At 39.5% G+C, this 27,866-nt stretch overlaps 1 protein-coding gene across 5 annotated transcripts; it reads left to right on the top strand.

Annotated features, from left to right (window-relative positions):
• The first annotated feature begins 93 nt into the window (after nt 1-93).
• Nucleotides 94-25,907, top strand: NRDE2 (NRDE-2, necessary for RNA interference, domain containing). 5 transcript variants are annotated; one of them, XM_048948306.1, is made up of 14 exons: nt 94-1,020; nt 7,103-7,211; nt 8,402-8,590; nt 9,561-9,710; nt 10,293-10,755; nt 10,922-11,324; nt 14,188-14,321; nt 16,685-16,808; nt 18,108-18,283; nt 18,861-19,247; nt 20,276-21,204; nt 23,054-23,192; nt 24,665-24,736; nt 25,170-25,907. In XM_048948306.1, exons 1-14 carry the CDS (start codon nt 426-428, stop codon nt 25,293-25,295), a joined length of 3,996 nt encoding a protein of 1,331 aa, XP_048804263.1. In that variant the 5' UTR covers nt 94-425; the 3' UTR covers nt 25,296-25,907. The 5 variants fall into 5 exon arrangements, with proteins under 5 accessions (XP_048804263.1, XP_048804264.1, XP_048804265.1 ...); XM_048948310.1 differs by having other exon boundaries at nt 661-845; XM_048948309.1 differs by having other exon boundaries at nt 661-998.
• Nucleotides 25,908-27,866: the final 1,959 nt, after the last annotated feature.

Genomic DNA, 27,866 nt, shown 5'->3' with positions numbered 1-27,866 from the left:
AAACTAGAGAAACACCAGAAGAATCCAAGGACAACAGTATGGAGTGGATTTGGTAAGCAAAGAGGGGAGAGGAGAAAAAAAAAAAAAAAAAAAAAAAAAAAAAAAAAAAAAAAGCACAGTTGTTATCCAGAAGATAAAAATAAATAAATAAATAAACAGAAGTATCATCATGGTGTGTAAAATTATGTAGAGAAATAAATAGGGATGCTTGCATTTTTCCTCCCACTGCGCACAGTTCATAATTAAACATTCTGCCCAAGAGGTCATAAGAATAAAAGTGTTTGTTGTTTTCCCATCTCCTTTACGGAGGGCTTGCTCATTGATGCTATTTGATATGATAAGCGTCTCCTCCGGTTAGAAAACGTATCAATTCTGAATGTAGGAGTAGTTATTCCTCCCCTAAACCGCTGCTAGCGCCATTTGGGATGGACTCTCTGGCCGGGCAGACCTGCAGTCAGTGTTCGCTCCCAGCGTTCTGCACGAGGGAAAACTGGGCGGTGGGGAAGGAAAGACTGCCTCTGACTGTAGAACCCTCATCCCCTACTCTTCCCTACGGGCTGAACAGCAGCCCCATCAGAAGTTCGGAGAACGCAGGACACCCGCAGCACCGAGCCCGCCTGCCTTCAGCAATTGCCGCGTTCCCACCGCCATTTTGGGAGCTGGGGCAGGCGGACTACACCTCCCAGCATGCCCGGCGCCGCAGCGCCATCTTGCTCCGTCGCTCCGCGGGGCACTTCGGGCAGGTACTGCTGGCGAGAGCTGGGACATGGCCTTGTTCCCGGCTTTCGCCGGTGCCCCAGAGCCCGGGGAGGCCCCAGCCGGCAGCAGCGAGGGCTCCAGGAAAGGTAAAGTCACGGGGAATTCTCTTCCTCCCAGTAGCGCTCCGCGGCCCGGCCCTGCTGAGCCCTTCCGCTTGTCTAGGGAGCTTCCTGCGCCGTGCCGGTTCGCGCGGCCCCGCTCCGGCCGGCCCGCTGTGCTACTGCTGGGTCCTGTGCGCGGTAACGGCGCTTTGCTTTCAGGGTCCGTGGGGAGCGCAACCGATGCCGAGAGCGCGCCGTGAGGGCTGCTTTATAGGGAGGGGCCTCGCTCGCCTTGGCCCCGCCCTCGCCTGCTGCGTTCTCTACTGTGCTTTGGCTGTGCTCGCTTTGATCCCAGCTCTGCCTGGAAGCATGGCTGTAGAAATGCCCATCTTTGTTTGGAAAGTATAAACACGTCAGCTTTGTGTCTGGTAGAGAAGGTGTGCTTTGTTTTATGCAGCAAATGAGTGTTTTTTCCTCGCTAGCCTGGACAGCATAAAAAACAATACTGTGTTATCTCAATTTCCTTAGTCGCATTTAGAGCTGCAAAGGATCATTTTTGGAAGACTTGTTACGGAAATGATGATTTGATTTGTATTTCTGACTGTCATGATTGCTGTCTAGTGAGTTGTACTTCTATTAAATGAGTAAAGAACTCTATATAATGAAGGGGAAGCTCAAATATAATTGTTTGTCTGGGGTAGATTTCTTGTATGCTTGGTCCAGTCATCACAGTGAGTTTGTAAGGCTGGATTAGCTTCTTGCCAGGTCCTTACCAGCTCCACATTTCCCTGATGGTATTGCAGCTGTTGGTACTGCAATCTCTGCTGGTACTGAGATGCATTAGCCATGCTGGGAAGCCTTTCTGCTAATTACCCTTGGTGCAGGGAACAGTGGACTGAATAAGATCCCAAAATTATAGCTTTTAGGAAGAGAGGAGCTGCTGTGCCAAGCAGAGGTGCAGTGAGATTTCTCTAATAGTGAGGTCTCTGCTTAAATTCTAAAACTCTGATAATGGATCCCTTTAGGTTTGCCATTCAGAATGTGTCACCACAGACTGCCTGTCCAGAAGATTAAGTTACATAGAAAAAGATGTTTGAGGCTTAGTGGCTTAGTTTCAGGTCTAGATTTCTAGATTTCTTCTTTTTTTTTTTTTCTTTTTTTTTTTCTTTTTTTTTTTCCATTGTTTACGTGTTACATTTTGGTTTACTGGATGTTTTTTGTATAAATACTGGCATAGCTTTAAGAACCATCATTTGTTCGTTTTATGTTTTAGCCACTTTCGTACTTAGTTTTCAAGTATCGTGTTTCAGTACAAGTCATAAAAATTAGGTATTAACTCAGAACCACATTTATGGTGGCATATATCAAATTTCACACATTCAGCTTGTGAGAACTTGAGAACTTGATGGGCAACTTCAGTATCTTTGATAGATGGGCTCTGCTTCCTCAGAGCTGATATGAAGCCAAAGTCCATCATGATACGGAGATCACTGAGTATGTGTTTTTTAACGTGGTACACTCAGGACTGCTTAGTAGTTTTATCATAAAAACTGAGGTAGTAATGTAAACATTCTTGCCCTGTTTGGTTCTTCTCACCTCTATCTGACATTGTTACAAGCTTTCATAACCTGTTTATATAAATCTAAGTGCTCTCTGGAACAGAAGTTTGGCTGTACTTCGTCCTGTCCTGCTAGATGGTTGAATTTCAGCATCTTCTGGAGTTCAAAGTAATATTGTATACTTTTTCTTTCAGTTAGATTGTGAAGATTAAGGCTTGATTACAAATTTATCAGTAGCTGTAGTGAACAGAGCAGTGGTAATAATTAACCCCACCAACAATAATGTAAGCATTATGCACAGCATCATTTACAATCCAAAGTATTTTATAGTTAAGATAATGCACTGATTATTGCTAAAAGCAGATTTTCAGGATTCTGAAAGGCAGCAAAAGTTCTTTGCACAACTCTGTAACTCTTAAAAATTGTCCCTGTAGACATGCACTGTAATTGTTATTATTTTTTATTATTTTGGGGAAAGTATGAAAAACCCCATTAGATTGCTTCTAGAGGAATAACAAGTACATGCATCACAAAATAAATGTTTTACGTCTTTCATTTGTTACGTTCTCTCAGAACATATGTCTGTTTTGCGAGAATACTAAGCTTTTTTGACAACTGACAAGCAAAAAACATTAAGATGGTAGCATATGAAGTTTGGAATTTATTTTGATGTTTGAAATGTTTGTATCTACAAGGAAGTTTGGGCTTGCATGTTGTGTAATGGAAAAAATAGTTCAGTTCTTTCCAAAGTATTCCGTCAGTTTGATTAAATTGTTCAGAAAACACTGTAGTTGGAGAATTCTAACCATTTCACTCATGTGCCCACAGAGACATATTGACTGTGCTACAGGGGTTGGAGCCTGCAGTGTAATTCTTCAATATTTTAAAAACGGAGCTAGATCTCATCTTTCAGGTAAAATGAAGCTGCAGGCAGTCAGGGATTAATGCTTATGACCCCATTTCTCAAGGTGAGCTTTCTGTAAGGCACTGAAACACCCATTTGAGCTATCAAGAAATCTGGTTATGCTCACCACTCTAAGTGTATTGCAACATGTTTAGTGAGTGACTTCACATCAGTAAGGGAGTAACAGGTAAAGCTAATCCAACATCTTAGAACATTTTGTTAACAACACTTACAGATTTTAGTAGATGTTATTTTGCTATATTTAATGCAGATTTCCTAGGGAAGTGAATCTCATGTTTGCTGGCCTGCTCCCTTAGTATCTCTCTTTTCCCCTTCAATATTTTTAACCCTTTCAATAAATTTCATTTTGAGTGGGAAGTAAAAGTGGCAGATCCAGAGATTTGACAAAAATCTATGGTTGCTTAGAAAAGAGAAATCTGTGTGAGTGCCACTCCTGCAAGAGAGGCTGTAACGCGAATTGAACTGCTTGGCGTTGATCATGCACACATTGGCTAACTAATAAACATCTGGTACAGCACAGGTTGCATGCTGCCCTGGCAATGGTGATGGGATGTGGGGAAGTAGAAGGGTCTGGAGAACCCAGGTAATTCCTGAAGCTGTGGCAGCAGTAGGCAGTATAAAGGATGTAGGATACAGCTCAGAAATCCAGGCTTCGTTCTTTTGCAAGATTCAAGTAAGATTCTTTTGTAAGATTCATTGCAAGATTTATTTGCTGACTTATGAGGGAGAAGGAAAAGCAGGAGTTTCACCAACTCACTCTTCATGTAAGAATGTGATTCCTGTCAGCCTTCCAAACAGAGAAATGTAAAGATGGTGTTTCACTCTTCTGCCAGATCAGCTATAGGTGCTGTCGGGACTGACTTGTAGACTTCAAGAGTGGGTTGCGCCTCAGGGAAATTTATATGGTTGATCAGCCCCAGGTTTTATTTTTTCTTTTAAAGCAGCTGAAGCTTTACTACTTTCTTGATTAAACTGATAAAATGAACAGAGATTTAACAAATAATGCAATTAAAGAGAAATATATATCAGTGAGTTGTGTGGTTTTTTGTTTGTTTTGTTTTTGTTTTAGTTTTCAGACTGACACTGTTAGTGCTGCTTAGGACCTGTACCTCCATTTGAAAATTATTTAGAACCGTAATGCCTTAACTCACAAGGTTATAAGAGTTAACATACCTGTTGTACAGACATTTTTTCTCCTTGTTTGGGCATTCTGCACCTAATATGTTTACATGGTCAAGTAATATTGAAAAATGCATTACCTGCATTAATTATTGGAGGGCCAGATACTATGCTTTCGAAATCAATGAAAAACCTCTTTTGTGATGTATAACATGTTTAAGATCTTGACCTAACATCTTCTAATGTCGTAGACTTTTTTCCTAGTGGTCTGGGTACTGTAAGGCTTGAATTTTTGATCTCATCCCAGCAGTTCTGTGTGCTTATGAAAGAAATTTAACTTCTTTTTGCTTTGGCTTACCTTTTTCTCTGACAAGCCTAAGCCAGTGTTTTATTAAGTGTTGTGAGTATCGGTATTAATATATTTCAAGTGGTTTTGAACCATAATATTTCATTCAAATCAATACAGAACTATATTACAATAAATTCCTGCCAAAATAAATAACACTAGTAAATGAATTATTACATATTGGAAAGGGAAACAGCAGTTTATCAAATTCTACAGAGAAGATTTTCTTGCCTGGAGTACATTATGAAAGATCTGGCCAGTGACAAATTGGATGATGTTCTGCATGTCTTTGAAATAGATATAATGATTTTGAGGAGCTCTGTCTGCTAATGAGTTCTAGTTCTTTAGTCATGAGCCTTTACACCACTGACTGCCAACCAGTAAATTTCCCTGCTTTGTTGGGCGGATCTGGGTGATACTATGCAAATCTGAACAGTGATGGATTCTTTTTAAAGGAATTGGACTTATCCTTTATTTCTGTAAGTAAATAAAGTTCTTATGCACAGATTAGTTGTATTTACTTAAATCTGGAGTTCTCTGGGCTGATTTATCTTCTCTAAATTTGTCTGTGTGTAAGGAACACCAGAGTGTGACCAGCGGAAAAATATTGTAGGGCTGCATTTTGTTCCTGTATTCCTTTACCCTGCTTCTTCAGTACCAACGTGAGTAGAAATAATTGAATGTATGGAAAATAGCAATTTTTAAAAATCAACATCACATTAAATTAATCTGGTTGAGATATCTCCTGTGCAAAGCAGCGCTCTGCTATGAGACAGTTATTGAATTATCTCAATTAGGGATGGAGTTTTCAGGTTAGAATTTTAGTCCTGTGTGTTTCACATATGGAACGGTTAAGGAATTTCCTTGGAGGGAAATAAAAAAAAAGCTTCTTGTGCTGATTGGCACCAAAGGATGGCAATATTTGCCTTAGGTGTGGTGGTTCCAGTTGCCAGGCAGAGGGACACAATCACATTAGACTGAGTTTTCATCATTCAGTTTTACCTGTTAGGTTTCAGTGAGCTGAGAACAAGAGTGCTGTGCAGGGGGTGGGTTGGGCTGGGCAGAGCGGCTGCGTCCCAGCGCCCCAGGATGGAGGTTCAGCATGAGCTGGGAGGAGCTCTCCTTGGGCTTCCCATCTCCTGGGGAATGAGGATGGAGCCGTGCTTGATTATGGGGATTTGAGAGTTCATATTAGGTTAGCAAGCTGCTCTGTAGCCTGCTCCATTTTAAAGCCTTTTGTGGACAACAAGTCAGAGACACGAGACAGGAGAAAGAAGTATGGTATGAAGAGATATTTCTGAAAGAAGAACTCTGAAGGAGGAGAGATGTATGGCTTGGCAGCCAGTGAGTTAGTGCTATTTAAGGATTAGAGGTCAGTGTGGGCAAAAACACAAAGACAAGAATGTGACAGGAAGAACATGGAGGCAAAAATGGTTGTAAAGAGCACGGAGATGAAATGCGTTCCTTTTGTCCACTTGCATGGCGTGGCACTGGCAAGGCTGCTGTTACACGCCGTGCTTCTGCTAAATAGCATTCCTCATTAAATGTTAGCAACTTCCACACACTTAGAAATTTCCAGGTTTCCTTTATGAAAATAGGAGTTTTGATATCAGTGAAGTTATGGCAAAACCACATCTTTACATCTTGTCAGCACCTTATCTAATGACTGAAATGTTTGGTCTAGATGCTAAACGCCAGCCAAAGCATCCACATGAACATCAGTTAGCCTTTTCTCACACAGTTTCAAAGGGTAATGATACTACAGTGGTTAAAGAACTGAGAATCCAGAGAAATGCTTTGATCTTGTGTAAAACATTTGAGTGTTCTTATCAGTAATGGTTGTCTCTATCAGTAAAATAGTGTTAAATATATTTTCCATACAGTGAATAAAGTGTATTTTGTAATTTTCTAAGTTTGCATATGTTGCATTACATTCATTAACAACTCCTCTCATGTAATTACATCCTTCTCTATTTTTGTTTCAAATTTACTCTCAAAGTTAGAATTTTTCTATGTTAAATGGGCATGGGAGAGATTATTTTTTTCCAAGTATATAGCAGTATCTGAAATGTGTTATCTGCTTTCAGTATGAACTTTTAAGTGTTGTTACATAGTGTCTTTTTAAAAGCTTAGATTGATGTCTCAAGAAGATTCCAGCTCCTAAACATTTTACCTTGTTGAAACCTGGCGTTCTGCTAAATGGAAATCTGATGGGCTGCCTTCCAACACTCAACTATTCCTCATGACTTAGTGACATGTGCTGTAAATTTAGCTGTCTGTTGATTAGATTAACCCCCCAGCTTTAAAAAAACCACAGCAAATTAGTTTGCACTGATCTCCTTTTTACCCGCAGAACTGGACTGGCTTAGTAACCCAAGCTTCTCTACGGAAGATGCCCTGTTACTGCATCAGCGCACTGCAGAAGCTGCAAATCTCACCCCTGAAAAATCACCACTAAGAAGGTAGAATGTACTTCAGTATCTCTTTAATTAAATAGCCTCTTTCTGATGTCCTGCTTATCTTTTGTTATGTGAGACCAAAATCAGGAGCTTTTAGCGCTGCTTTTCATTTCACTGTTCACTATTTTAAAAGTCCTGAGCTGAGTCATATATAGAAGTATGAATAACACTTCCATGTCCTTTAACTTAAAATAATGAGAAATTATACTTACGTAATTACATTCCCATTTTCGTTTTCTCACAGCCACATTTAATTCTTTGTTATTCTGGCAGGAAAGGGGGCTGAGTGATGATTCTTCATTAGCTTCTGAACGTCCTGTGGCCCTTGAAATAATGTAAAGATTAAGGATCATCACTGTGATTATTCTGTGAAAACCAGTTCAGTCAACCATTTCACAGTCAAGTATAGGAATTATTTTACTTTCTAAGAACTAGTTAAAGATGTGAATTAATGAGATATTACATGTATCAAATTGTGCAGCTGCATAGAGCGTGCTCATCACTGAAGTGCCTGATTTTATCCTTTTACAAAAATGTGCTCTCAGCACCATATTTGCTGAAGGGCTGGTTGATTTCAGTACCTTTGCCGGAACAGTTGCTACACTTGACATATCTAGACTACAACTAAAACCTAATAATTTACGGAATCCAGTTGTAGTTGCCAAGTATGAAAACTTAGTCATGTTTAATTTGATACAAGCTCTCACATTCATGTTGACTGTTGGTGGAAATGAGACAGAATGTCTTTATTATAAGAATCACAGTTGAATACCTCTTTCTGCATGCTTCTGCTTACATTTGCATGTGTTGTTTGAGATAAATGCCATCACAGTTCTGTTTATCAGTCATGTATTCTATTTTTTAATACATTTTCAAAATTTTAATGTCACAAAACTAAGGAATCTACAGATTACCCTTCAAATATAATGATATAATAAACTCACCGTGCTTAATTCACCTTTGCAAAATAGTATGTCAAAAAAAATCTTGTTGTTTATCATTATTATTATATTGCTGTATGTTATTTACTGCAGATTTATTGTATTTCATTGAATGGCTTGCTGATAACTCTCTTCTCCCAAAATACAGGCAGAACAAAGGTGAAGGGGAACATGATTATGAGCTTTCTTACAGTGATGCCTCTTTACAGTTTTACTACTCAGATATCTAAGTATATACCTGTTTCCAAATAGGAATACTTCAAGATCAGATTTATCAGGGGAAAGTGATACAGATGAGAGTCTGAAAAAGCCAACTAAGAAAAGGAAAAAGAAAAAGAAAAAGCATCACCACTCTAAGACAAAAAAGAAAGCCAAGGGGGACTCCAGTAGCAGCGAATCAGACCTGGACACGAAGCACGTCAAGGACAAAGCTGCTACAAAGTATGTACTTATCAATGCTATACAGGATCTAAATTCAGTGTTTTTTTTACTTTTTTGGGGGTTGTTTTTTTTGGGTTTTTTTTCTGCCTAATGAATGAGATTTTTGCTTCTGGTGTTTGTTTTGTTTATTTTTTTCCCCTATGCTTTAAGTGATCAAACCTATCTTTGAAACAATGAAAAGGAGTTGGAAACACTTGATAGGTTATTTCTGAAATACTGTGACTAAAATATTCTGTGAAGTGCTGTTCTTTAAAACAAAACATGGTCATAATGAAACAGTTTTGAAGATGTTTGGAGACCTATTTTGACTATCTTGAAGGCTTTGAAAGCTTCTGAGGGCTTAAAACTCACTCACTAAGTTAAGTAGTTGTATTGAATTCAGACTGGAAGTTCGTGGTTTCCTCTAGATCTCAGCCAAGTGCAATTTCCACTTGAGTTCTCTCATCTACAGGTTGCTCCGAAAGTAATGCCTCCTATTTACTAGTGGAAACGACAACAGATACAAAGAGCACAAGAACACTGTTTGATAGAGCAAATTCTTAACCACAAAATGCTATTTTTCAGCCTCTACTGCCATACCACCATTCTTTGATTCTATAATCCTCTTACAAGTTATCCTCTTTTTCTTTATTGTAGCATCTTACTGAGACAATTAAGTTAGAAAAGTAATAAAGTATTGTTTTAAAAACATAATTTATCAAGGAATTAATTTGTTAAATCTGTTTATTACTTTTCAGTCCAGTTCTTGAAAATGCTAGACATATTTTTGTTCTCTTTTGATGGCCCTATTTGTGTATTTCTGCTTGGTTGTTTTGTTTTCCTAGTGTTTGACTGACTTTGCAGTAAGGAATCATGTGCCATGGCTTTGGGTAAATTAAGTTATTGTGAACTACAGAAATGCAATGCTTCTTGTTTTTGTAATGCTGAATATGCACATGAATAACTAGAGTATACTTCTTGTTTTCATCAGTCTAGATGATAAAACATCAAATCTTACCAGCAACCGCTTTGTTTGGCTGGATGATGTCCAGGCTTTCACAGCAGAAACTTTCAGAATAGACAAAAAATCAGACCCTGCAAACTGGGCCTACAAATCCCTGTATCGAGGGGACATTGCAAGGTACAATGAATCTGTTTGTATTGGTATTCAAACTGTCATGGAATCTCTGCAAGACTTGTTAAATTGAGACTGATTGTGAAATGTTTGATAATTCAAATGTGTACGAAGATGAGAAAATATCTGAACAGCTTATTTCAGAGTTTAACTTTGCTTTGGGTGGAAATATCTTAAAATAATTGAAATTATAATTGAAATAATGGGAATAAAGAACATTTTCATATTTTGATTGAACATTTGTTTTGTTGTAGACAGGATTGTTCATCTTTGCCCAGTATTGTCTGCCTGGATGGCTTAAAGTGATAGGAGGAAAAAATAATTTTTCCTCTGCAAGCATGACAGATACTGTTGAACTGAGAGTAAGCTTAGAGTGATAGTATAAATTCTGATGTCACTGCAAAAATAATTACATTGGTGCATTAAATAAGAGGAAATTTGCCAAGTTCTTACACTTTTGAAGCTCTATGCATATGTCATTTGAGTCAATTTGAATTTATGTACTTCTTTCATGTTTTCTTTCAGAAATGAGTTATTTTTTTCTAATGTGTGCTTTAGAAGATGTTTAATTGTATTTTTCCTTCTAAGATACAAAAGGAGAGGAGAGTCCTGTCTTGGCATAGATGCAAAGAAACAGTGTATATCTTGGGACAGCACAGCATCAGAGAAGAAGCAATTGCAGAGGCGACCTGAGCGCTACTTCTCAAAGAACAATGTGAAGAGCCTGAACACAGATGGGATTCCTGTTTGCAATAAAAGTTCTCCATCTGACCCAGCTGCATTTATACCAGTTTTCCACGTGGAAGCCAGCGATCCTTCTGACACAACAGAAGTAAATCCTCTTGGGATTTATGATCCATCAACTACAGAGTGGCTACAAGGAAAAGGGTACAAAGGTGAAGAACATGAGCCTGTAAACACGCAGCAGGCGTTTCAAGAGCCTGGGATAAATGTTAACCCCATTCTAATGACAAAAGTGGAAGAACATAATAAGAAAGTCAGAGAAAACCCAAGAGATATTCAGGCTTGGATGAATTTTGTTTCATTTCAGGTATGTGTATTGACAGGTGGCTTATTTCTGAGTAATAAGTACACAAACATTGTATTTCACTATGAATCTGCTACACAGAACGAGCTGTTAATTCATTTCACAAGTGTCAGCATTCTTCTCGTGATGATTCTTCCTAATTTTGTTGTGATCTTTGTTTTGTTTAAAGGATGAATTAATGAGAGGACCTAGCCCTTATGCCAGTACGGGAGAGCAGGAAGTAAGAAGAAAATCACTGAAGTTAATCTTGGAGAAGAAACTAGCTATTTTAGAGAGGGCAATTGAAAGCAATCCAAGTAACGTTGATCTGAAACTCGCCAGGCTGAATGTTTGCACGGAATTCTGGGAATCACCAGCTGTGATCAAAGAATGGCAGAAACTAATTTTCATACATCCCAATAATCCAGAGCTGTGGAAGAAATATCTCCTGTTCTGCCAAAGTCAATTCAGTACCTTTTCTGTTTCTAAAATCAATAGCCTCTATGGAAAATGTTTGACTACCTTGGCAGCTGTACAGGATGGCAGCATGGTATCACATCCTCCACTGCCTGGCACAGAAGAAGCCATGCTTGGTAAGGTTCTTTCTCTCTGTTTTGTGTTACCACTGGAAAGGTCTTCATAAAAGTTGACTACATTCCCTAGAAGAGTAGATTTTCCTATCTTTTATGGGAATTCTGTTACCTTTTCAAAGTCTTGAGTTTTTAGCTGAGAATTAAAGCAGATATTCCACCCAAATATGGATGCAGCAGATGCTGTCTTTCCCTGAAGAGTTTGTGATGTAACATCCAGAAAAGTCTAATGTGCTGAGTAGTTTACAGTACAAATGTCAAGGCTGAAGAAATGCAGTCAACAGCCAAGAGGTGTGCTTTTATCTTTAAAAAGTATAAAAAAGAATAAGGAAAAAAAAAAGGTTGGCTTGTGAAAGAAACAATTCCTTTTGTACAAAAGGTTATTGATTAATTACTTTAATACAGAAAACAGAAGGGTAATAAGTTTTCTCAAGAGTCCCAATTAGTAGATTCAGAATCCTGAGCTGTAATAGCATGTGATCATGCCTTTTGTGTTTATTAGATGTGTTTATCTACCAGTTAGAGTTTATTATATAATTATCCCTAGAAGGATAGTTAGTCGGATGGTTAGGATGCTGGACTGGATCCAGGGAAGAAGCAGGTTTTGCTCAGTTCTGGCACAGCCTTTAAATTTATTTGGAGCCAAAGGAATGTGACATATCCCATTTCAATTATGCTTCTCTACCTCCAAGAGTCACTGTGATCATTAATCTATGAATACCCTGAGGGGGGAAATAATAGTATCACCATGAATATGGGTTTATTTGTCTATTGCGATGTAGTTCATGCTGCTTCATTTGTGGCACAGTTGAAGAAGTCTCTATTTTTGTCCAAATCCTGTAACTGCTGTTTGAGAAATGATGCTATCTGTTATACAGCATCCAATCTGGGATTTTAAGATTGAGCTGCTGGGTTATAAACTATTTTCAATTTCAGATGTTACGGTCTTCTGATTCATTTTGGATCAAGCACTGGAAAATGTGCTGTAAAGGAAAAGTCCTGTGCTGGCAGGTGGCTGTTGCACTGCCTGGTATTTTCTGATTGGTCAGACTGCTTCTGATTTCAATATTGCAATCACTTTGTACACCAATTGCAATGGCTGCTTTTCAGGATAGATGTTTCATTCAGCCTTCTGTATTTTGCAAACAGAATGGTTTTTCTTTCATTTTTTCCCTGTGCAGAACGTATGTGACTTGGTAACTGCTATGAGAAACGTTTTTTTCTATCATCTCTTTAACTAATTGAATATTTTTATGTTGATTGATGGTTTCAGAAAACTTGTTTCTTGACATGTCTACTTTTATAGATAGTTAGAAAAGAAAACCAACTCGCCTTGTGTTTCAGTTCACTCTTAATTTCTACTTAGGTATTAACACTGTAGCCATTTGTTTACAAGCACTGCTGAGGACTTTTTTCCCCTTTTTGGTTTTTTTTGTTTTTGTTTTTCTGGATTTCTTCCCTCTCTCCCACTGCACTTTGAAATTCAAATAATAGGAGTGGAGAAGCTTCCAGTGTGGAGTTTTTTTGGTCTGACAGGTGCTTTGGTTGTTTGTTTGCTTGTTTCAGTACGACGCCTGTGCAATTCTTCAGCTAATTTTGAGCTGACAGCGTACTTACTAGGCAAATGACCATTTTATTCATTTATTGTTAACATGAATGCACTATGAATGTCACAAATGAGCTATGAGAAGAATAGCACTGTAGATGTATGGTGGACTTCTGTCTTCAACCTTTGACCTTTGATTGTGGTTAAATCTAAGAGCTGGTTTTAAATAGTGTTGGACTGCGCCATCTAGTGTGCAGTTCCGTGCAGTGCATTGGACTTTGCTTGGAAATAATTATTTGTTAAAAACGTTAAGGAAGTAGGTTAGTTTTGTTTTAAAATTATAGGCCAGTTTTCAAACTGTTTAATAGAACTTGTTACATTTTAAATTTACTGGGATCTCTGAATGTAAAGCAAGTGAAAATAAGCATTCTCAGGTTTTGCTGTGGGAAGGGAGTCCTACTTCTAAAATTGTATGTAGAAGTTTGGGCAGAAACATCCGTATCTTTTAGGTCCCTCTGCAGAAGGGTCTTAGCATTGTGGAGTGAATCAAATACCCATTCATGATGTCTTCAGTATTTACCACCAAAAAATGCTCATCTTTGTTTTGCTTCAAGTATGTGTTGCTTTTTTTATCACACAGAAAATCTTAGCTTATCATTTATTTTTGGCTTCTGTTTAGCAGCAGGACCCGATGAAGTAATCTCTTTCATCACAAAATTTTAATCAAACTTCATTAGCTAGGAAACAACATTTTTTCCCCCGTGGCAGTTAAATACCAGAATTGATGGGAAAATTGTCTGCACTGGTTACAATGCTTTGGAGGATTTGTTAGGTGCATTACACACACTTCTTGTTGTTTAAATACCTTCAGGAATCTCTTTAAGTCTTTCTTCATTATCAGAAACAATTGGTGGCTCTGCAGGACAATTTATTTAAACACCTAGTCTGTATGTTTTACCTGAATTCCAAGTTCTGTATGCATGCATCTGATGTAAATCTGAATATAAGACAAAAGGGGTAAGATGCTTGCCACTTCTTAATATAAATAGATAGACAAAAGGATCAGAATCAGTTACATAAACATACATTGTTATGTGTGTATCTAAACATGAAACTGAGAGGACTTCAGATTGATCAGGCTACAACAGTTTTGACATGCTTTGATGCCAGTTATTCCCATCTTTTGGATTTTGGTATCGTTCCAGAACAACTACACCGCACAGCACTGCAATTAGGGTTTTGTATTTTTGTGGGCTGTAATAAAATACTTCACAACAAAACTCTTTGAAATATTAACACTTCATCTCCTTTACTTCGCAGCTATCTTTATTCAGCAGTGCCACTTTCTGAGACAAGCTGGCCATTCGGAGAAGGCTGTGTCTTTGTTTCAGGCTCTGATTGACTTCACCTTCTTTAAACCTGACAGCGTAAAAGATCTGCCAACAAAGGGACAGGTAGCAATTTCTATTTAAACGTGTTTATGTCCTTGTGCATTACAGAGAATGCTGTGGCCGAAAAATATTGGTGAAATTTAGGGACTTGGGGAAAATATTTTGAATCACAGCTTTCTTTGTGGTTCTTCAAGGTGGTGCCTGCATTGGAAAAATGCTTGTGGGTCCTCTGAAACTGTGTGTCAAACTGATGCTTCCACTATATATAATGGAAGTGAAATAACCAGTAATTTCTTGTCCTCTTTCTTACTAATAAAGATGGAGAAAATTCAGCTGGCTGACCAAAGTCTGGGTATTAGTGCTTTCCTACTTTTTCCCAGAGTAGCCTGTTGTTGTCTTGTTACTGTTGTTGATGGAGAAAGCTGATAGGACCTATAAATTAGAGCTTTTTGCGCGAGACAGTTCTTGTAGCCTTTCTTAGGTTCTCCTTTATATATTCAGCTTTTTGCACTAGGCAGTTCTTGTAGCCTTTCTTAGGTTCTCCTTTACATGTTCTCAGTAACTCTTTGACATTTACATGGGGAGCATCTTCATGCTTTAAAACATCTTTTAGTTTTCCCATGATATTCCATTCAGCACATCCTATGTAAGTATTAAATCACTTCTCTCTAGATTTGCTCAGGAGATTGTTAGGCACAGGCCCCAGTAACAGTCAGCTATTATTCAGAGAGTGGGCCATTGCCAGCATAGCATCCTCCCACTGATTTGCTGGGAGCCACTTCCTTTTTAATGAGTGGTGGAGAGAGGCACCAGCTAAGCAGTTAGCCTGCTGTAAGTGACAAAAATTAGGTAATATTAAAAATCCTTTTATTACCCCACCTTCTCTAGCATCTGCTACTTAGCTACCATTTTTTTGTTCTCTAAATTAACACCACTGACTACCAGGGAAGCCATCTTGGAGTTTAGATAATACCAGCGTCCTCTTAAAGTGCCAAAACTTTAGACTTCAGTTATTGTGCAGGATGGTAGGTGTGGTATAGTTACACACACACAAAAACTGAGTTACGCTTCCAATCATACAAAAAATGGTGTGATTATTTGTAGTGTTCAGAAAGTCATAAGAATGCAGATGGAAACAAACCAGAATTAACAGGACAGTATCTAGGCCTGGGAAGTGCAATTACTGAAAATAAGAAAATGCTAGATTTACAGTTGGTGGAACCTCTCTAATTCTGCCTTCTTTTAGAAACATTATGACTCAGTCTTGAATTCATTGTTTCCGTACTGTTTCTGCAATTCACTGTCTCACTTGGTGCAAAGAATAAATCCATAAGGACCAGAAATTAGATTTTGCAGTTGCTGTAAACCCTGCATTTTCTGATATGTTGATGCTTACTTTTTCTTAGAGTAAATTTTGTTGTTAACATTTGTATTCGAGTCCCATGTCAATGTCCATTCCAAGGTTTGGTACACAGTAGAAGCATGTAATAGAAGAGATGGTAGTAAGAGCTAAGTATACAGAAATTGGGGTAGGAGTTGAATCTAAAGAGGAGAAGATTGCATACAGGCAGTGACAGAGTTAGGCCCAGAACCATGGACTTTTGACTCACTGAAAAAAGCCCTAAGGTTGTTGATCATCTTGAAACCTGAGAGATGATTAACTGATCTTTTCTTCTTAGGGCTGACAACAGCAGGACTAGGGGAAATGGTTTTAAGTTGAAGTAGGAAAGATTTAGGTTGGATGTTAGGGGGAAGTTCTTTACTAGGAGAGTGGTTAGGCCCTGGAACGGGCTGCCCAGGGAGGTTGTGGATGCCCCGTCCTTGGACGTGTTTAAGGCCAGGTTGGACGGGGTCCTGGGCAACCTGATCTGAATATGTATGTTTGGTGGCCCTGCTAGGCAGGGGGGTTGGAACTACATGATCCTTGGGGTCCCTTCCAACCTGGGTGATTCTGTGATTCTGTGATCTGTGATCTCAGTCCACTCGTATTTGTGTCTGACTGTAGCATTTTGATTTGACCATAGTAGTATGGTTATCTGAATCATCGCTCCTTGAACCAATTTCTTCATGGATCCAAAAAAGATGTGAGGAGGGAAAATTTGGGTTCAGAGAGCCCCATCCTGAGGACTTCAGAACCTTATCCTTGAAGAATCTGCAAAGGACATTTGACAAAAAAAAAAAAGTCTTCTGCTTTCTGTAAAGCTTAATACCTTTTCAAAATGATCATTGTGCTAATAAGCACAGCTGACGACAGCTGTGCTGTGCCACATGTGTAACCAAAGGATTTGAGTTGCTGCAGATTGTTAAGCAGCATCTAACAAAAACTTCAGATACAACCAAAATTGATTTAGTCAGTGTCTGTATTATAGCAAAAATTATTTTTCTAAATATGTTCTGTTCTTGTTTCCCCTGCCCAAAAACAACAGGTGGAATTCTTTGAACCCTTTTGGGATAGTGGAGAACCACGAATTGGAGAAAAAGGAGCAAGAGGCTGGAGAGCATGGATGCACCAACAAGAAAAGGGTGGCTGGGTTGCTCTTGACAATCCTGGTACGCCCATATCAGTGTGTGTAGTTGTGTGTCATTGTGTTCTTCTAAAAAGTTCATTTAGAATGATGCAAGCTATTTCTTCCCATGTTTTTGCATAGAAGCATTAGCAAGCTCAAGATGAACTATATCACACTTCAAAAATGTGTCTGAGTGTTTTATGTCCCCTATTGTTTATGGAATGCTGCTGTCCTTCCTAGGGAAGAGAAAGGAGGGAGATGGGAAGGGACATCCTGCAGTCTGTTCTGAAAGGCATGACTGTTTGGTTCAGACCTGTGCCCATCTAAAGTAAAAGGAAGCTCTTAACACTCTGTTATCACATAGAGCAGCTAGGATTATATTATTTAGATGATAGTTGCCTATGCATTTCCTAGTTTAATTGTAGGAGCATATGAGTTTGGTTTCTTACAGCAAATAATAGTAGCAATAGTAGCAATAAAAGGAATAGCAATAAAAGGAAAACTTTGCCTTTCTCTGTGTGACACAGAGAATAAAGGAATTGCTTCTTCCTCTGACTGGAGTGCTTCTGAGTCAGGCAACATGTAGAAGTGAAGGTTGCTGTCTCAACAAGGGATGCAAAAAACACCTCCTTGCTGCTTAGTCCCACCCTGTCCTGTCATCTACAGTGCTTCCCTTCATGTCAAGACTATTTCTTAAACAGATACATCTTTTCTTTAACTTACAAGTGCTCATCAGTTACAGCACAAAATTAAGGTGTGCTGTCACAGAAAAAACACTGTAGTAACATCTAAGTGTCTAAGATCAGCAAAAGTGGTTAAATGATAATATTAAATGAATGAAAATTAAATGGTTAAATGAAAGATATTTCAAAGCAACATTGCCAAGCATTGTTTTTAATGTTTGACATCATAATAATATTTTTTACTTACAGCATTTTTCTCATGAATATTCATAAAACACATTTGAGATAGCACGCTAAGGTATGAAGGTATGAAGTGAAGAACCTACACTGCATGAAAAGGTAGCTGCTGGCTCTTGGCTGCTGGTTGTAAACTGCTGTTGTCGAGTATCCCACAGCCTGCTGGCATTTAATTTTATTCTCTATGAGAAAGTTTGAATGCTGACATTGATTCACTCATTCAAAAAGTTTAGAAACAGTACAGAGTTGGTGTCAAAGCCCAGAGCTCCGATGTAAAAATGTTCAGCACTGTCGTATGTCTGCTTGATTAGCACTGTATTTGTTTACATTTGTAAATAGTTACATTGTATGTCAAATAGATTTGGTAGATTAATTTTTCTTTAATAATGGTGCATTGTGGGGCGTCCCTGATTTGTTTTTAGACGATGATGATGAAGAAGAAATAGATGAGGATGAAGAAATAAAGGATAAAACTCTCCCCAAGTGGCACATTTGGATGGATATTGAATATTCTCGTGAATCAAGACATTGGTTACCTTGGAGGCCAGACAAAACCAAAAATCAAGCAGAAGAAGACTGTGAAGATCCAGAAAGACAGGTCACTATAGCAAAGTAAAACAAGGGGCGATTAAAAAATTACCCTTGCATTTGAGTTCATTGCCAATGGGTATTTTTAAAGGAGTAATTCTTTTTTTTTTTTTCAATTGTTTGTAATTCAAAATTCACCTGAGGTTTGGTGCTGACTCTGCTGAAATCGTTGGGGATGCTATGGTAAACTTAGGAGAGGGCTGTAGGCAAACAGTCTGTCTTTGTGTTCTGTGGTTTCCCTCATCTGTTACAGATCAGAAATGTCACGGATCTTCTGTTTAAAAAGATATCTGCACTAAATAAACAAAGGCTTTGTTGCCTGCAGCTAGCTTCAAGTCACATAATTGGAAACTTTTTCTTCTTGGGAGCTGGGTCAAGTCAAACATTGATTTTCAAATAAAAATGTGTTAAATGGCCTCATCAGTATCTTCTCTAGACCTGTTTTTAATTTGAATCAAATTCCTTACTATTTAATAGTAATTATAAATCCTTTTTGGCTTCAAAAGCTTCTTTAGTTAGTTAAGTTGCAGGTTTGTTGAATTTTGATTGCATAAATTAACTGAGTTTGTATTTAATTTTATCTTTAGGTATTATTTGATGATCTTGGGCCATCTTTAATCCAGCTTTCTAATCCGGACATTCAGCATCAATTAGTGTATTCATTTTTGCAATTCCTGGGAGTTCCATGTATAAGTAAGCTCTTTCCTCCCAACCTCTATGTTGCCATGGATGAAAATAATGTCTTTGACAACGTGCTTTCTGATGAAAAGCCACTGACTTCTATTGATACGCCGCTTTCTGGATTCAGCAGTATTGGTCATATGGACACGATGCTAAGGAGGAGACATCACATAGGCCACTGTAAAGATGGAGAGGAGTTCATACAGAATGTTTTTCACGTTCTATCTCCATTGTTTTCAGGAAAGGAAAAATCAAACCTGTCCATTTGTTGGTTACAGTATGAAATATCGAAGGTAAGGAGGAATCTGCTTATAATTGCTTTTATGCTGTGTAACTTTCTTGTGTGTTTACATCTGAGTAAAATAAATACTGAGGAAAATTAAGTCTTATAGGACTGGGTATTCAAAGTAGTAAATGCCAACTAAGAAAAGGAAAGAAACAAACCCTGTTCTTCAGTCTGTGTTACATGGACACATATTTTCATGGAATAAAATATTTGTTGCAGTCTTAGATGGATGTTAGTATATTGTCTCCTGCTATGAGATACTTCATATGCTAGGCAAGAATGGATGCAAATCGTTTTTTACAAGGCAGAGTGTGTGAGCCAAGTACTTTCATCAGTGCTCTTCAAAGTGCATATTCCCCAGTACCATGGTTTGATCACCCTATCAGGATAAGGTGATAAGGTGTATGACTTCCTGTGTGAGTTACAATTGCAGTGTTATTGGAGGAAGTAACTCCTTATCACTTGAGCATGCATTTAGTTACGTAACACTGTTCGAATAGATTCCCACTGAAGTCAAGTTTGTCCTAACCTTTAAGAAACTTTAACGCTGTGTTTACCATATGGAGAAGTTCCCTGTCTCTTGCCCAAAGACTACCTAACCAGAAGGTCTCCAATGAAACCTGCAGGCTTTTCCCCCAAACATATTTCTGCTGTGAAAGCTACTTGAAGGTTTAATTGTGCTGGTCATAAGTTGCTTCTACTTGCATCTCATATTTTGTTCTGGACCACTGCAGATTAGCAGCTCCTTTTTTTTGACTGTTTGGCCTTTGAAAGGAGTGGCATTTGATAATATTTAATGTATGCAGTGGCAGGCACAAGAATCATAAGCCTGCATAATTTGGGTGCGTAGAAGGGAGCTGTTGACACACAACTCTTGACGGCTTTACTCAATAGCATCAGATTTGGCCAGTGGTGAAATGCAGAATGATGTGAAATCAAAGACAGCGATGAAATAAAAACAACGGCCAAATCTCACAGTATATTTTTTGTTTCCTCATCTCTCTCAGAACACGTTCTGCTTATTCTCCCCTGCAGGTAGTTCAGTGTATCCAAACAAAAAAGAAGAAGAAGCTGAAAGCTCAAGGGAGGAAAAGTAAAAAATTGGCCAAGAATCTCCTTAAAGCACCTGACAACAGAAATAACCTCGCTCTCTGGAAACTCTACGCCTACCTGGAGTGGCTGCTTGGTAACACTGACGATGCTAGGAAGGTGTTTGACACAGCCCTCTGCACAGCAGGGACGGGAGGACTGAAGAGTCCCCAGCTGTGCAGCCTCAGTCTGCTTTATGCCCAGCTGGAAGTGGAGCTACTGCAAAGCCTAGAAGGAGCTGTTACGTCACGTGCTGTTCATGTGTTGACCAAACTGACTGAAAGCGGACCATACGTGCCCTACAATGGACAAGTGCTGTCTGTTGGTGTCTTGAAAGCTCGTAAGACGTACGAGCATGCACTGCAAGATTCTTTCAATAAGGCACCGGTTTCTGAGCAGGATCGGGCCAGTAATTCTAATCAACTGGTTAACTTAGTTGGCTGTTACACAGTGTTCCAGTATTTGACTGTTGGAATTGATGCTGCAGAATTAGTGTGTGCGCAGGCTTTGGAAAAGCTTGAAGCTTCTCATGTACAGAAATGTGAAAATACTGCAGAGACTTCCAGCATTCAGCATTTTCCCACTGCTCTTGAGGCTGTCACACTGCTGCGTGCAAATTTACTCAGATTCCACATGAAAATTAGTGCTTATCCTTTGAGTCCTTTGCGAGAAGCACTAACAGAGGCCCTCAAACAGTTTCCTAGCAACCAGGCTCTATGGAGAGCATACATCCAGAGCCAGAAGAAGTCTCACAGTGCTAGCAAGGCACGGAGGTTTTTTGATGGTGTCACAAGGTCTGCTAACTCTTTAGAGCCGTGGCTGTTTGCCATCCAAGCAGAGCAGATGAGAAAAAAACTTACTGAGAATGTCCAGAGGTAATATCTTGCAGCTCATTATGATTATGCTTTTCTTTTAACATATCTGATTGCTTTACAGAGGAGAGGAAACACTACTATCATTCTCATTTTGCAGATGAAGAAGCTGTGACTAAGCAGGGCTCTTTGTCCAAGGCTGGACAGTGAGACAGAATCCTGAACAGAGTTACAGGCTTAGATTTTAGTCTTATGCCCTTTCTGCTGGACCAGATGGTGTATCGCTTGTGTTGGGCTACTTAGAACTGACACAGGATGGTGCACATCTTTAAGTAACTTTTAAATAGCTCTGTCTGTTTAGATGGTCAAAATAGACATGAGCTTAGAAATGGCTGCATTTCAGTACATCGAGCAAGAAGTACTGTAACACAGAGCTGCATCACGGCCTCTTGCTGAGCTCACAGCCCTACTTCACTTCTTTGTCACAGCACACTTGTGGCAGATCTGTTTGCAGAGTGAGTGCTTGAGAGTACAGTTCTCATACGGGGCTGTTACGAGGTGGAAGAGGCTGGAAATTTCCAGAGTTTGCAGTGTGGTCTGGACTCAGATATTTTTTCTTGGGGAAGGAAGAAAGGGTTGGAGTTGTGAGGAATAGAAGTGTGTGTTTATTCTTAAAACCTGGTCTCCTTAACTTGAACTTGTCTACTCATCACTGGGAGGTACCTTTCTAGTGCTACCTACGTACCCCAGTGTTGGCAGCTTGGTTCTTCGTGTTTCCCATAGAAGCAGAAGTTTCTAGGAAAATGATATCTTGAACGTACACAGCTGTAAGCTTCCCATATTAGCACTTCATGAAATTACAGAGTTATCAGTATGCATTGAAACAAGTGTGCCCACTTCATGCTTTGCCATAGTCTGGCAACAGGCATGCACTCATGACAGTGACATTTCTGAGCAGTCAGTGAGTGTGATCCTAAACTGTAATTAGAATTCTACAGCCATCAGATGTAAAGTAGGATTATAATTTGATTTGCTGTTAATTATAGACTGACAGTGTGATGGGTTTTCATTACTGTTACTGGAAACCCATGTTAAAATCCCAGAATGATTATTTTCTCTGTGACATTTAGTTCTTTTCTGGATCATTCTCTGTTGGTGTAGCTGTTCCCATAGATCACACTTCTATAGAGACGAGTTGGATGTTGCAAGAGTAGAGAGATGACCTCTGAATCAAGGAAAACACAAAGGGTGAGACTGCTCCAAGTGCTGCAGGCTCCTTCCTCCAATGCAAACATCAAAAATGAGGCAGTCTGTATCAGCTGTAGGTAGAAAGTAATTGCTAAAAAACAAACAAACAAAAAAACCCCTCTTGTTATGTCTGGAAAATGTAGGATTTGAAACTGTGAAAAATAAAATGGTTTTCTACTTAATCACAGTTGAGATTCAGAGCTGTAACCCAGGGCTTGATCCAAGACAAAGGTGCCAGTGGTGAATCTGAACAGACATCAAGAGGCAGCTTGCCGACATGGGCTCAAATTTGGGTTGCTGTGCCAAATTTCAAAGGATGCATCATCTTGAATGAAGACTAAGATAAGTGGTTTAAGATCAGATGATAGCAGATCATTGCTCTCAGAGAAATTTTCTACTCCCTTTGAAGGAGCTGCTCTGTGAATACAGAAAAATTCTTTAATTTTTAATCTTTAATCTGCTTTTAATGGATGTTTCTACTTAGAAAAATCACTGATTGGATTAGCGAGTACTACAAATATGTTTTGTAACATTCAGATGTTATAGCCTGAAGTACAAACCCCTGTGCATAGACAGTGCCTTGATTTCTACCCTCTCTCATCTGGATGTGGTCTTTAGCTTGTGTTTAAGTGACTGTTTTTCTTCCCCCCCCTCTGTGTTCCAGGGCAGATGTTGGTGAAATATATACCACTATTCCTGAAACTGGGTTAACAAATAGGATTATATCTCTATTTGAACACGCGATTCAGAGTGAAAATGGCACCCACTGTCCCTTGCTGTGGAGAATGTATTTGAACTTTCTGGTAAGAAGAGGGTATCAGTTTTACTGTATTTATCATATCTGGAATTTCTCATCAGCACAGTATATACAATACCACAGGAAAAAAGGAACGTGAAACGCTGCTTATGTCATTTTCAAGGTGTTACATTTTTGAATTATAATGCTGCTTATTGTTTGCAGTATTAAGGAAAACTTAATTCATATGAATTACAAGGAGTGATAGCTTCTGATAATGTGGTTTCATATAGGTGCTAGCAATTTCTTGCCTTTCCAGGCAACCTTTGCCAGTGCTCAGGCACATATACAGAAGCGCTGCCTGATGTTCAGATGGAACCTCCTGTGTTCCAGTTTGTACCCAACGCCTCTTGTCCTGGCACTGGGCACCACTGAGAAGAGCTGCCTTAGTCCTCTTTGCAGCCTCCATTCATTTAGCTGTATGTGCCAAGATCCTCCTGAGCCCGCTCTTTCCAAGCTCGACATTCCCAGCTCTGTCAGCCTCCCTCATGGGAGAGATGTTCCAATCTTTGTGGTCCTTCATTGGCCTCCCTTCAGCACACCCACATCTCTGTTGTGCTGGGAGCCCAGAACTGCCCAAAGCACCCCAGAACTGGCCTTGGCAGCACCGAGCCAGCAGTTCAGCCAGATTTCAGCACAGCTCTGAGAGCGGAGCTTCCAGTAATGAAACGCATTGCTATTCAGTAAAGAATTCAGTAAAGAGAACAGGACACCACAACTAGTTGCTGCAAGCAATGTGTCAATGATACGAGAAAGAATTTCTGGATTTTAGGAACTGACATGGAATCTGGTTTTCAGCAGTAGTCAGAGCAAGAGAGAATGTGAGCTTGTGACTGAAGAGCCCTTATTCTCCAAACATCTCAAAACAATTGGTGTATCTTTGGTATCTTAGAATTATTGTTTTTTTTTGGAGTTATGAAATCCCATACCTGTAAGGTGTTTTTGAAAGCAGCCCAACTCAAAAAATTTCAAGAGACTGTAAATGCTTTTACCCATAACTGGAATGACTGAAGTTAAGCAGACTGGCTCAGCATTCTGATCTCTCTGCCTCTTTCTGAAAAAATTCATAGCTGTGTTTTCCTTATCAAATAGTTGAATGGATCGAGGGAGAAGTTGTAACTCCTTCCAGACACGCCATTTAACTTGCTCATTTTCATATGTAAGGGGATCCAACCTTAACAAGTCATACTGAGAAGTGCACACCAGTACACAAAAGGAATGCATCATCACCTCTGTGGTACCAAAGATGCTCCTGTGGTGGAAGCTGTGGGTTGTGAATTTGCACTGAAACCCCCTTCAGACATCTCCAGTTGCGCAGCGTGACCGATCCAACTGTACAGCCATTACTATTTGTAGCTGTAAGGGCTCCTCAGTAGAGGAACACCAAGCTTTACAGTAGTAATTCCCTTGTCTAAAATAGTTGATCTGTTATTTCAACCATGACTGTATGGAAACGTGAACACTTTTTTCTTCACACAGGTTTCAGTTGGAAAAAAAGAAAAGAGTAAAGGATTGTTTTATAAAGCCATTCAAAGCTGTCCTTGGGCAAAGGTAAGCATAGGAATAAAAAAGCCTGTTACCACTCTAGTTGTTGAAGTTGTTTTTTTTTTTTTTTTTTAAAGTAATAATTTAGTAGTTATCGTAATGACCAACATGTAAATGAAAGTAGACCTTTCTGAAGAACTACTGTAAGACTTCCTGCAAAAGATACACATCTGAAATGGAGACAAACATAACAATCAGCACCGAAAAGTGCTGCATGAGATGAGGAGATAACAGTCCTCTCTGTGTGACCCAGAGGCAGCTGAGTCTTGCAAACCACATTTAACATAAGCACAGCAGTAGCAGAAGCATATAGGCAAGTTAAAATGCAACTGTTCTTGTATACAGGGCTCCAGGGCTGTTTGTGTGTCTGCCTGCTTCCCCTATCTGTGTTGCTCTGACAGAAAGATGGCAAGTTCTCATTCCCACATTGCCTCTCTAGGTACTCTACATGGACGCAGTGGAATACTTCCCTGAGCAGCTGCAGGAGACGCTTGATCTCATGACTGAAAAAGAATTAAGAGTGCGGGTACCTATGGAAGAGCTGGATCTACTATTAGAGGTTTAAGAGAAGATAAGGATGAAGAAAATACAAAGCCAGTTCTAAAGCTAACACTTAGAACTCTTTTCAAACAAGAACTCTGTTGTGACTTGAGTATTGTCTACTTCCCCCCAAGCTTTTGTACAAATTACTACCAAAATGGATTTCTAGCTGCAATCATTCCGGGATCAAGAACTGTACTTAGCCCACAAAAATGCATCCATTCACTGAAGTAGCGCTGACTTCCACAGGATTCTCTCTTACAAACCCTCTTACAAACACAGTCCTGTTGTACACCGCTCACATTTCTTATTCCATTGACTGAAGTTACATTCCCTAGAGTTCAGCAGAGATTCCATACGCGCTAACTACACCTTGTGAGCCACGCAGGAAATAAACATCTGCCCCACAGGTACCCCACTCTTCCAGTTGGCAGACCTCAGTAATTTCCTCCAGTTTGGTACGCACGTGTATTTAAGTACCAAGTCACAGCAAGTTACATCTGTTCATGAACAGTTGGTAAAAGCCAAATCTTATCTTCGACAGACACCTGTTAATGGACTTGTATCAGAATGTTTTGACAAATGGCTTTTGATATGAATATTTATGAAATACATACCTTAATTTTTATAATTCAAATGGAACTTGAGTTATTTTTTCTTAATCTTATTGTGAATTTTAAAATGAAATTGTATCTCTAGAACATCTCAATGCAGACCATTTTTAATCAAGACTGTATAATTGATTACTCTCTCTCAATGCAAATCTAAGCAGTTATCATAAGAGAAAGGTCTGTTCTGTATTCAATCCTGTCCAAAGAAAGCAGAATTGTGAAAGCACAACCTCAGTGACTAGCTTCTATTCCAAAAAACTTTAGGCAAGCTCATGGATAAACAGTATGAAATAAGGTAATGATTTAACAGTATGATTATGCTGTATTTATTCTGTAAGACAATATATGAAAGTATGCAAACAACTGCATTAAGCATCCCTCTCTTGACATTCAAGTACTCAGAAGTTAGACCATCGTGTGAAACAGAGTAGCTGCAGCTACTGAGCGCCCCAAACTGTTTCAGAAGGTTTCAGGACAAGAGCAACAACTGGCAGTGAGAGCACAGAAACAAACAGGAGATGCTCAGCTGCTGAAATCCAATTACATGGAAAACGAAGTCCTGCAGCCTCAACCTCACCTTTACCTGTTGTAGCACAGCGTGAGATGTGTTAGATGAGGCTACCATTCATGTATTCATCTTTCTAAAAGTATTCTAAACGTTACAGGGAACGTGCAGGACTTTAAATAGCATCATAGCACTTTCTAGAAGCCTTATAACCTGGTACTCCAGGTGATGCTGGTTTTGCTATCAATCTTCATTTAAAAGTATGCATTCTGCTTATGAAGAAGCAAAATTGCTTCTGAGAAGTTCTTAGCAATACCAGGCAAAGCATTCCCAAGTAGGCTGACAGTCATATGCAGAAAGAAGAAAGGAACTCACCTAACTGGAGAGGAGGCTCTCTGGCCGTTCAGCAATCCTCCACCAGCAGCAGCCGAAGTACAAGAGCTGTTCCCCTTCCAGTAGGCGGCCCTTACATGAGCCCAGGGTTTCTCCCTGGTTCCACCCCTCCTGGTCACATGGGGAGCACAGGTGTGAACAATTTGCCTGTGCTCCTTGAGGCCACAGCCCTTCACCAGGTGCTCAATCACCAGCTGAAGCTAACAGTGCCCCTGAAGTCTGTTATTTTTAAATTCAACACTTCTCTCATATACCAAGGAGTCCTGAAATGGAGGTAGGAATTATTTTGTGCACCAAATCAAAACTTGTGGACGTTTAACTTGTTTCTGCTCTCCCATCAGAGCAGAATGCCACTTCCTCTGAAGTTCTAGAAAGGGGGAAAAGGGCAGCACAGCTGTGCTTCTGTTTATCTTTCAGTCTCCTTTTTCTTCCATGCATTCTCCCTCTCAGGGGTCCTGTTCCTCCTTAGCACGGTTCTTCCTGGTGCACTGCTCATGCTGCTCACTCACTGGAGCCCCTGAAGTTAAGTCCCGCCTTCAATTCAGACCCGCTATATTTTTTTCTGTATGGGGAACATGCTGGCTTTATTACTTTTATCTTTTTTTTTCCTTGAGTTCCAAAATATTGGATAAAGAGGCAGAAATTCTGCTGCAAATGTAGGAATTAAGTTTTTCAAACATATGCTGCTTCTTCAGCTACTCTCATGGCATTCAGTGTACAAGAAGGCAGTTCTAGATTTAGCACAACACAGTGCAGCTTCCCTTCTCAGCTGCACCATCCCCTCCGTGGTGGTTGTTTCCAGCACTAACAACCACGTTCCCCCTTCCTCCTCCCAATCCCCCCCCCCCCCCCCCCCCCCAAAATAAAAAGTACAGCCTTGTTTACCACAGGTTATAAAGCCCCTGAGCTCCACAAGCCATTATGAGGCCAGCTGTCACAATAAAAAAGTGCTTGCCTAACAACTCTCTGGCTTCTCATTCCCAGTGAGACACACCTCAGGTTCACAAGAATGGGTAACACAACTTTTTGCTTTCCTTTTTTCCCCCCTTTCTCTACAGCTGAAAACAACTCTATTTCAGGGTTCCTC

The sequence above is a fragment of the Lagopus muta genome, chromosome 6 (assembly GCF_023343835.1).
Source record: "Lagopus muta isolate bLagMut1 chromosome 6, bLagMut1 primary, whole genome shotgun sequence".
Taxonomy (NCBI): domain Eukaryota; kingdom Metazoa; phylum Chordata; class Aves; order Galliformes; family Phasianidae; genus Lagopus; species Lagopus muta.
Note: the sequence above shows the minus strand (reverse complement) of the source record. Positions and strands in the feature narration are given on the sequence as shown.